Below are 10895 nucleotides of genomic sequence, written 5' to 3'. Positions count from 1 at the left end.
CGCAGCTCGAGTCCCGCCAGAGCGACCGGAGCTGCGCAAAGCGGGAGCGCCGCCGCCACCGCCGCCGCGGGTCCGCGTCTCTCGCAGGTGCGCCCGGGCGGATCGGGAGGCGCGCGTGTCCGACGGGACGTGTGCTCCACCGTACCGACTCCTTGCTAATGCCGTAGAGTAGTTCTAGGATGCGTAGTACACCGAACCGCTGAGAAACTGGAGTCCTCGTCTTTTTTTTATCCCTTGTACATTTCACATACATGAAAATTGAAAAAGGTGAAATTTATGAGGAAAATCTAATTTCCCATTCCTGTTGAATGGATTTAGTTTGATATTGACCTGATTTTACCATGTGCCTGTTGAAGGCCTTAGAGTATATACTGTATGTTAAAGACTGTAATAACTTTAAAAAAAAAAAATAGTTGATAGCCTAATCCAAATGTAAATATAGCTACAACACATTGTTACTAGGCTACAACGCATTAATTCATGTCGTATATTTTCATTTCTTTACCATTAGTTTTTAAGGTCTTCATTATTGCTTTTTTGATATCTTTAGTAACTAATGAATTTAATTTTGAAGGAGAGTTAGAGAAAGTTTAAAATTTTTAATACATGTACTCAACCCATTTAGTTATATTCTAAACCAACACTGAAGCATGGTAAGGTATAGAATACAGTCCATAACTAGTTTGTATAGTTTACAGTTTAAGAACAAAATTAACTTTGTATGTAACTCCTACAATGATAGATTCATTGTTAACTAATTATATTAAGTTGTTGTTGCTATGGCAACAAAACTACAACATGGCTACCTTTGTATACATTATTTGTGAAATTTTCACATGTAAATTAAAAGTGATGTGTAACAGTATGAGCTTGTTAAAGGTACAGTTCGATACTGTCAGATAAAGATATGATTGAATATTTTTAAAATCCCAAAGTCCCATGTGAACGCTGAATTTGTGTCTTTACGTCACTTTTTCAGTCAAGAAGTTTACAACACATGGATTTAGAGTCAGGTTTTATAGCTTGTAGAAATTGTTGTGTGGCAAGGGTTATTCCACAGTATTTTAACTTTGAAAACACGGCAGCCTGTATTTACGACATAGTGACTGGTCTTTCTTTCATTTCATGTCCATTCGCATTGTGGGAATTCAGAATTAATCTGTTTCAGTACTGTAGCTCTGCTTGCAATTTTTTGTTTTTTCCTGAAATTGAACACTCACGTGATTATGTTACGATCAGGGCTAAATAATTAAACATATAACTATTTTAATACTAATTTATATTAGCAAAAACTGTACATAAGAAAAAAATATTGTGGAATGACCCCTTAACAGTGTTGAAGATACAAATATGCTGCAGTTAAACTGATTCAGTTAGTGTACGAATGTGTGAGACACACCTTTTTTGCACTTATGTACATAGTCCACGAAAGAAATCCTTGGAACTTATTTTGAATATAAAAAGTCTGTAATAATACAGGAAAAGTTTGTAAAAGAGATAGGTATTACTAAGGCTTTGAAAAGGAGGAGTTTTTTGCTATAAAACTTATCTGAAAGCATGATGTTGCTTTGCTGTTGTAAAAGCTTTGTAGTTTGCCATAGCTTATTATACAGCAGACTGATAACAGGTCAGCTCCAACCTGCAGCACGGAGAAATGGGAAACAGTGCTTAATTAATTAGTAAGGTCACTAGCAAAGATTTGAATTACGTTTTTTTTAATCAGCCTACATTTCTAAACACCCCCTAGGTCATGTTTTTGATAAGTTGTGTTCTCTGTGAATCCTGTTAGGACCAAGATGTCACTGGTGGTATACGCACATTTTTCCTAACACCTAATCCTATTTCTAGCTGAAAGTGTTTATCTGTTAGAGATGATTGTCATTGCAGCAAGCGTTTTAAATTTCAGAGGGAAATTGAGCTGTTGCCACTTGCTCAGGCTTTTTTTTTTTTTTTTTTCTTTCGCCCTTTCGGGGCAGGCTAACCAAACTCAAGTGACCGATGAGCAATGGAAGGACGGGAGTTGTTTCAGACTGTCTCGGGGTAGTTATCTCCTGCTGTAAAGGTGACAGCCTTGACGCCTGTTTGAAAGAGCGGGAGGTTTTGCTCATGCGGCGGTGCTGGGTTGTGTTGCCTGCTCAGGTGAAGCTGTTGGTTGGATTTGGGGGCTCGGCAGTGAAGGCTGATCATGGCCAAGTTGGGGCTTCTGCTTGGGGTTGACACAGGCAGGAGAGCAAGGGGCAAGCCTGCCCTTCCTTGCCTTGAGGCAACGCTGCTGCTGCTCCTCCTCCTCCAAGAGTGAGCTGGATCTCCAGCTGGCCTCGGAGGATGAGGAGGACGCTCCTAGGTTGCTTGCTGGAAGGAAAGATGGAGAAGCCCGCTAGGTGTTCAGCATTACAGTCTCTTTCACAACCTTCTCAAATTTCCTACAGTTCCAGCTGTGGCCTGAGCATTTCCAGCTCTTCTGGAGCAGTCAGGGTGTGGAAGCAGAGTGGGTGCACATGGGAGAGTGGTGGCCGATCTCGGAGCAGGGGGCTGGGGTGTTTGGTGTCTGCCCTTTCTGCTCTCTGCCTAAGATGTGTGCACAGCTGAGCTGGTGGTTTCCTGTCACTCTGACTTACTTTGAGGGAAGAACCTGTTTTTCTCCTATTGGCTGTCATCAAAAGAGTGTGCAGCTGTGCCCTCCCAGCCTGCAGCACAGCTGGCAGCAGCTGGAGTCCATAAGAACAGTGCTTGTCAAGCATCTTCTGGGGCTGGCTGAGGGTTATGTGGCTCTGTTTTCTCTCTCGCTGCGGTCAATCATGGTTTAACAGTGAGAACTGATGTTTCCAGGAGGACCCAGCTGCACGTTCCCTGTCCATCTGGCAGGCCGCATGGAGGTGGTGCGAGGGTGCCCCTTGCGTAGCGTGAAACAACCCATGGCCGAGTGCTCGCAATGCTGAGCAAGGCCCTGCGCCCTCTCTGCACTGGGAGATGCTGTCGTGCACAGGGCTGGTAGTGCTCTTGTGCGCCGCAAGCACATTGCTTTCCCAAATGATACGTTAACAGTAACAGAGAAAACAGATTAGTGATGTAAAACGTCCTTCCCTTGCAGCAGACTGCTGGTTCCCAGCGGCCCCGGGTCCCGAGGCTCTCTGGATTCCCTTCCCCCTTTTGCTGCTGGTTGTGCTGCCAGGGCTCTGCATGGCTGCGTGGATTTTGGAGAAGCTAAAGGGCCTGTGTTGACCTATTTATCTTTGATTGGAATGAGTAGTTTTTTGCAAAACCCAAGCCACCAGATTTGCTTCAAAAAAGATGGCTAGTTTTGCCGCCAGGCTGGTCCCAAACCCTCCAGGCGTTGAGCTGAACCCCCCAGAGCAGCACTGGGGGGTGGTGGCGCCCGCTGGCGCTGTCTTCCCTTCCTGCCCGCTCCAGGGACGGGGGTCGTTGGGCCACCGCAGAGTGCGAGGTCCCTTCGGCCGCTGCTGCTGGTGTCCCAGGGATCCCTGACTCTTCGCAACACCAGCGAGCGCCCCCACCCAGCAAGGGTTTCCCTGCGGGGCAAAAATTGGGGGGCCGCTGAATCAGAGCCGTAGCGTCCGGCTGTCCCCGTGCTCTCACTGGGGCTGCTTGGATCCACCTAAAGGACGATTCATCCTTTGGTCGTTAAAGCAGAGGGAAAAAAAACAGATGTTGCCTCTTTCTTGGGCATTAGAATGATATTCAATATTAAATAATTAGCTAGTTCTAGCCACCGTGCTGTTAAGGCTTTCATTTGCTGTAATCATTTTTCATAATCAAACTCATTCTCATCTGTAGGATTACAAGAGAAAAATATTTTGCACTATGTGAGATGAATCGTAGCTGGTAAAACTTCTTTGCATTGGGATACGAGTACGTTCATGACACCACGGCTAAAATCTTTGCTAGTGATCTTTACTGTCATCCTCTATCATCAAAAATAACTCTATATGCCTCTCAAATGAGATACTTAAACATGCAAAAATAACACAACTATTAAATAAAATGAAGTTATTTTTCCAAACACACAACAGAGAGAATTACCTGACACCGAATTACAAGGTTCCAGTTCTTTATTACTGTACACAGATGCTATTTGATAGTGGTGGAAGCCAAATGATTTTGTTGCCATGGCTTTTGTATCCTAGCAGATGAGGGGATGATAAGACCATTCTTAGATTGGATTATGGGATTCTTTTTTTCTTTCCAATTAGCTTTGTTTTAATTATATTTTCATTTTAAATCATGAAAATGAAACAAAAATCCCCACACCCATTATTATTTCACCTGACGATAGATCACTATTTTTTTTTTATAAATAGAGAATTGTATTTTAGGCAATCACTAAAATCAAAAAAGAATGTTCTAAATTGTCAATTATTAATTTAAATATATAAAAACATTAATACTGTACTGTGTAAAGTAGATATTTGAAACACATTCTTCTTTTCATAGACATTTCTGGTAAAACAAAGTAAGGGAAACATTAGATATCAATTTAATGATATAGTTTAGAATATATACAAAAGATTACAGTTAGCCCTGTGGAATTGTAAGAAATTAAAATATCATCAGATCCAGACAGGCATAGGCTAATGCAATATTTCAGTTCCATAACATAATAGTTCATTCCCTCAACTGCTACCAACAGGGTGTACGCTTTGAATTTCTTTTTCTTTTTGCCACGTTATATTGCTGTAGTGCTTGTACGTGCTTTAGAAATGTGCATAATGCTACTCATTTTAGTATGTTACTTCTATATTGTTATTGTTTATTTTTTGATCTTTTAATAAAGTGTATAAAATTCTTGGTTATGTTTTTTATGGATCCATATCTACACATTAATAGGAGTTTACTTTAAAAACTTTTCAAGTTCCAGTTTATTAGTCCCAATCTTTAAAGGTTCTGATGTAAAAATAATAACTAATGAATTTGATTCAATGTTATATCTAAAGTGTAGAACAACAGAATAAATTTCTTTCCAGAAAATACCTTCAGTATTTTGAATTCTGTAGCCAGTGCTTCCTTTTTATTGGATGCATTAGGCCTATCATATTACAGTTACTAACACAAGAAAGAAATTTGTATTTTAGAAAAATAAAAGTAAAACTTTCCAGACGCTGCCTTTGGGTTTCTCTTGTGCCTTAGACGCTCTGAGACACACGTGATACGTTTGGTTTGTGTTTTTCCCTGCTTCCCTTCTGACCCCGTCTGTGATGTGATTAGCGAGGAGACCAGAGCTGTGCCTTGGAAGATAACCACGAAGAAGAAATGGAGTCTCATTCAGAGGACTGCAGCTTTTGTAGCGCGGTGACGCGTGTATTAATTTTTCTCTTTCAGCCTTTGTGTCGGAGGCGGTTTTGCATGTCCCAGGGCAGCGATACAGCCGTAATCGCCCTTGGGCAGAGTCCTGGATCCCCCAGCTGGGCGCCGCGCCGCCCGATCCCCCGGCCGCGCCGCCCGCCGGAGGCCGTGCAAGGCCCCTCCGGCCGCGAGCGATTGCAGCCGAGCTCGGTTTCAATTCCACGTGAGCAAGCAGCTCCTTGCTGAAACCCAGAGTTTGTTTGTCACTTCGGTAACATTGAGTAGATTTAGAGGTAAGAAAACGGTTCAGCGGCGCGTTGGGTCCTCGGTCGCCATCCGCGTGCCGGCGGCTTTGCTGTAAAAGGGAGCTTTTACCTCCCAAGCTGGCTCGCGATGCCGCTCGCTCCCGGAGAGCTGCTCCGGCCGCCGCTCGCCTGGACCCTGGCCTGGCACCCAGCGGCGTTGGTGCGGAAAGCGAAGCGGAAAGCGAAGCGGAAAGCGAAGCAGAAATCAGCCCTCGTTGCCCAGAGCCGACACCAGCCTCAGCCCCTGCTGCAACGCGGAGGATGCCAGCGCCGACGGCCGAGTCGAGACCAGTGTACCGAGCTGTTCAGTGCCGAGACGAGGGAGGGGAGCCCTTTTGCTGCCGGTTCACTTAGCCAGCGGGCAGGCTCGGCGCAGCCGGGGGCAGCGTGCACACGCGCGCGCACCCCGCCAGCGACAGCGCCCGGAACCCAGCGAAACGCGGCGGGAGCCGAGGCGGACCGCTCCAGCCGCTCCACGTAGGAGACGCAAGCTGTGTGGGCGGTAAGGGTCTCGCTTCCCAAAGCGGGTCAGGAATCAGACTCGGAGGGGGGGAAAAGGAGTTTGCAAATAAATACTTCAAGGCCGCTGGAGGTGCGGAGCGCGCGCGCGGCAGGGGCAGGAGCGGCGCTCCCGCGAGCCCTGCGTGCGCTGCGTGCAAGGCCGCCTGGCTCTCGCCGCTTCCAGCCCGCCACGCGCAGACGCCGCCGGTCCCCTGCCCTTTGCTAGGGCAAGCTGTCGACGCTGAGAAAAGCCAGGCCGCGTCGAGGACAAGTTACATAACCGTCTTTTCCATTAGCCTGCTTCCCTGACTTCTCTCTGCAGGTTAATTGACTCCATTTTCGTGTCAAGGCCACTTACGACTTTTTTGTCTATAAATGACGGCCGCCTAGTCTGGTGACACAATTAAATGTCTGCTTCATTTCTGAAACCCCCAAAGAACGGGGAAAGCTGAAACTTTTCCAAGCGCCGCAGGTTTTGGTGGTCCGGTCCCGGGGTGGGATGCTCCCTCTTGCCTTCTTGTCATCAGCTTTGCCTGGGTTTGCTTCCTCTGCCGCCACGACTGCTCCGGGGGGGGCAAAATTCAAGCGGGCGAAAGGTCCTGGCCACGGGCTCGTGCTGCTTTCCCGCACGAGCAGCCGAGGTCCGACACGGATGGTCTGTCCCCAGCCAGCTCGGGAACGCAGTGTGGAGACTTGGTTTGGACGCACGGGAGAACGGGAGCAGAGCAAGAGCTGCCGGCGCTCTGCCGCGAGCCCGGCTGTCCTCGCTGGGTGCAATCGCTTGCCGTGAGCTGGGAAGTTGCTTTATAGCGGAAGCTGGATTGAAAGTCTGAGCGAGCTGTACATGAGAGCGTATTTATGGCATGCGTCATTTGGAAATATTGCAGCACCCAGCCTATCTGTCTTCCTCTCCACTGGGGCATGTTTGCGTAGGAAAGCCAAGTTTAATAAAAATCTCCATTTAGTTCGTAGGCTGTTTGGGCTTCGGCAGGAAACACAAGGAAAAAAAATCTGTTTTTCAAGGCTTGCTTCAATGGGTCTCTGTGGTCCAAAGCCAGACAGCTTTTATTCAATCCGGACTTCGTGCTGGATAAATAGATCACTTTGATCTATTTATTATGAGATAAAGGAGAATGGAGAAAGAACTGTCTGGCTCATCCCCAATGAGTTGCGGGTTTGAAATCTCCTCTCCAAAGAAATCCGGTTAACCCTTCCTAGGAGGGGGCTAGCGGAGCACCGGGTGCCGGCAAGCCGACCCCTGCAGCCTCTCAGCTGGGCTTTGCTTGGCCGGGAGATTTTTTCCTGGCCCTTTCCACCTCATTTTGCCTTTTTGCAGGGTCGTGGTGACGGTGCGTGGAGCCACGGTGCGTATTCTCCTCTCCCTGGCCATTTGCGCTGCTGTCGCTCCGGGTCCGAAGGTGGAAATCCAGCCCGAGGATCGCCGCCGCAGCCTGGGCACGCGGACGCCGTTCGTCTCGGCGGAGCCACAGCTGGGCCGCGCGGAGGTATCGCTGCTTCGCTCCGACGGACGTTATTTGCTCGTGATGTTATTATCTGCGTCTTCCCGAAGGAGCGGCTGCCGTCCTCCCTTCCGTGGCCACCACTGGCTCCAAGCCTGCGTTTGTAGTCGATGCGGCTTCTGGTTTGACAGATTTGGATCCCTCCCTGATGCTGCCATGTGCCGGATGCGATCCAGCCCCAGGAATGCGGCTCCGGAGCCGTGCCAGGTGCCGGGAGCAGGATCGGTGCTCGCTGCCGCCCGGGTAAGGAGACAGGGGACCCCCTTGCTGCGAGGGGCTCGTCGGGGAGGCACAATGACCAGCCGGCTTCCGGGCAGCTCCAGACATGGAAGAAACCCTCGAATCCGCTGTTCCCTGGGAAGAAGAGGAGCGTTTGCTCCAGACCCTCTGCGGTTAAAGATCCCACCTGGCACCGAGGTGTGAATCTGCACCTCGTGCCCCGGCGGGTGTGTTCCCACACCCGGACAAGGTCACCCCGGCAGGAATCGTCTGGTTTCCGCTTTAAGCCCCAGTTAACTGAGATTTTTCCGCTAATGTGAAGCTGGGGACCTCAGGCTGTCGCAGCGCCAAGCGCCGCCGGTGCGCTCGGAGCCTTTAATCGACTGCAGAGTTTAAAGGGGGTTGCTGGGCTGGGGCCAAGGGCCGGAGCAGGGAATTCAAGAGCCCGGCGCTGCGGAGAGCGGACCAGCCGTCCTCACCGGCCCCGCACACGTTGCTCCCCGCGTCGCCTGCTCTTGCCCCGGGGCAGCTGGAGCCGCGGGAGGCACTGAGCGGTGCCGGGCCGGCGAGCATCCCGGCGCTCCAGGGGCCCTGGGGGACCGCGAAGGCCCAGGGCGGCGCGGGGACAGGCGGCACACTGCCCCGTAGGGCTGCAGGGACGGTGGCAGAGGCATCTGCCGCAGCCCCGGCGTCACGCCAAGGTCCCGGGGCACTTTGAACCCGGTGCTGATGCCCAGGTGCTGGCTCCGTCGCAGCTCGGTGCCCTCTCCTGCCTGCGTGCACCCCGCTGCTCTTGCTGGTCGAACCGTTGCTATTTTCAGTGCTAGGCGGTTCAGCCAGGCTGGGCACAGGGAACGCGCACGTCCACCTGGATATTCGCGGGATGCAGAGCGCTGGCCGCCAGCGAAGGCCCATGAAGCCAGGGCGCGAGGAAGGAGCCGGGGTTTGCTCAGCTGGGTTTGCGGGGAACCAAACATCAGCCGGCACCAAACTCAAAGCAAAGCTGCTAACGGCCTTTTATCCACCTGTTCCCCTTAGCGGAGCTGCTGCCTGTTCTTGGAGCGACGGCCATTCGCATTCACCGCAGCGCACGGGATAACAGCGGATGAGCTCCTTCCTAGGGAGCACGCAAAAACTTGTGTCCAGCAGGCACAGTATGCGAAGAACTCATGTTTAAATGATTGCAACATGGTGGTGGCACAAGGTATGAAGATTAAACACGGAGGGATTCGAAATGCTGCAGAATTATGCAGCCAAGTTTAAAAAAAAAATAGTAATAAGAGACTTGCAGAATTTTAAGAGGACAGGGAAGAATTTGGCATGGGATTAAATATGGGGAAAAAGAGAAGAAAAGCAGAAAGCAGGGGACAAGCAAGGCCTTAGGGACGAGGCGGATGCTTGAGATCAAGGAGAGCCAGGTGGCAGGGGCTGCAGGATGGCAGGGGAGCACCGGCCCCGTCGGAGCCCCGCTCGCTTCCAGCAGCTGCCGGTTTGATCCTTTCCAGGCTGTGCAAGTTAGGAAACGCTTTGAAATGCCGTAGCGCTGCTCTGAAAAACCTGCTGGGCCAGCAGCCCCTCACCCCCGAAGGCAGAGATCCAGCTGGGGTTTGGATCGCTAGCTTTTATCCCCAAAATGAACTGGAGCAAGTTCATAAGCTGCAGAACAAAACGTTAAAGACGGCTGGCAATTACCGCAGAGACCTCTCGAGCCCTCACCAGCCTGCAGAGACCCATCAAGCCTGTTGATGGCCCCTGCTGCTTCTAATACTCCTCCCTGGCAAATATTAATTCTGTTTTTCAAGTTGAGAAATTAGCTACTTTGCAACCCCGTGCAATCTGAACGCTCTAATTAAGCGGCTGCGGTGCTATTCCCCAGCGCGGGAGCGCGTCAACCCCTCGGCTGCCGCGCGCCGGGGCCCTCGAGCGGCTGGGCTCGGCGGCCTCTTGGTCGGGCTCCCTCCGATGATCGATGCCACATGTTTCCCAGGCTGTAGCTTTGGGGTGTTGCGAGGATCCGTGCTGTTGCCTGGCCGGGCTCCGAGCGGCCAGGTGTCGTTTGCAGGGGAGCTGACAGGTCCTGGCAAGGAGGAGGCGCAGCTTCGCGCTCTCCTGCTGCCTTGCCAGCGAGGCTGATGAAGTGTCTCGTAACGAGCTCGCTGTGTTCTCGCGCCGCAGACAGTTTTGTTAGCTCGCGCAAAGGCAGTCTGGGGGGAGGCTCTGGCTGCCTGCACAGCGCTCGCGGCTCTGCCAATGCACTTGTCTGCAAAGTCTCTCCCTCCGGCCTCGGGCTGATCTTCTCCAGGAGCGGCGCAGCCCATTACCGGTCCCCGGCCCCGGCGGCGCCATGAGCTGAGCGAGGGGCGTCCTCCCGGCACGGGAGCTCGCCGGCGAGCCCGCAGCGTGCAGACGGCTGGGAAAAGCGACGGGTGCACGAAAGCACGGGGAGCGGGGCAAGCAGGATTCGGGTGCTCCCTTCCAGTTCGGCAAGACGCCGTGGCATGCCGTGGCGATGTCGCCATCCGCTCAAACGGGGAGCTGGAGCGGCACGGAGGGCCCGTTTCGGGGACGGGGCGCGCTCAGCGGCGCGGTCACACCACCTTTCCCGGGGCTGCAGAGCAGCCGTCGCAGGGGTGTTAATGGTCTCCGGTCGTGACGTGCCGGACGGGAGAGCAGCCTCCGAGCTCGGGATTCAGCACGCTTTAATGAGCTCAGCGCCAGAGTCCTCACAGAGGAGTTAACGATTCAGGATCATGCTTGTCACTTTGCTACAAGGAAATTGTCAAGTTAGCAGTAGTTTATTAAAAAGAAGAAAGAAATGTTTTTGCTAATTAAAATCAATGCAATATCAAAGTATTTTCTTAAGACCCTGTTTGGGTTGAAGTTTGCATTTTTCTCTCTCTCTCTAAAGCAGAGCACTTCACTAATTAATTGTTAGCTGGCTCATTTTGTTAGTGCAGCTTGTGCACAAGTTTGCACATTTCTGTAGCATTTGAATTGCAATTGCTGCAGGAATATCATAAAAAAGGAAAATCCACGGGAATTTTAAAAG

The 10895-nt window shown here is 50.8% G+C and overlaps 1 protein-coding gene across 1 annotated transcript; it reads left to right on the top strand.

The window, feature by feature from the left end:
- Window positions 1-2870: 2870 nt before the first annotated feature.
- LOC112974101 lies at window positions 2871-10656 on the top strand. The gene is made up of 6 exons (XM_026082716.1): window positions 2871-2929; window positions 5404-5594; window positions 5685-6108; window positions 7444-7870; window positions 8885-9050; window positions 9352-10656. The coding sequence occupies exons 1-6, from the start codon at window positions 2871-2873 to the stop codon at window positions 9363-9365; spliced, it is 1281 nt and encodes a 426-aa protein (XP_025938501.1). The 3' UTR covers window positions 9366-10656.
- The last annotated feature ends 239 nt before the right edge of the window (window positions 10657-10895 follow it).

This window comes from Apteryx rowi, unplaced genomic scaffold (assembly GCF_003343035.1).
Source record: "Apteryx rowi isolate R43461 unplaced genomic scaffold, aptRow1 scaffold_59, whole genome shotgun sequence".
NCBI classification, from domain to species: Eukaryota; Metazoa; Chordata; class Aves; order Apterygiformes; family Apterygidae; genus Apteryx; species Apteryx rowi.
The sequence above is the reverse complement of the archived record's forward strand: the minus strand, read 5'-3'. Positions and strand labels throughout refer to the sequence as shown.

Coding starts and splice junctions, on each gene's coding strand:
- LOC112974101 (XM_026082716.1), top strand. CDS start 2,871: ATGGAGGTGGTGCGAGGGTGCCCCTTGCGTAGCGTGAAACAACCCATG. Junction 5,595..5,684: donor AACATTGAGTAGATTTAGAG/GTAAGAAAACGG, acceptor TTACCTCCCAAG/CTGGCTCGCGATGCCGCTCG. Junction 6,109..7,443: donor AGACGCAAGCTGTGTGGGCG/GTAAGGGTCTCG, acceptor GCCTTTTTGCAG/GGTCGTGGTGACGGTGCGTG.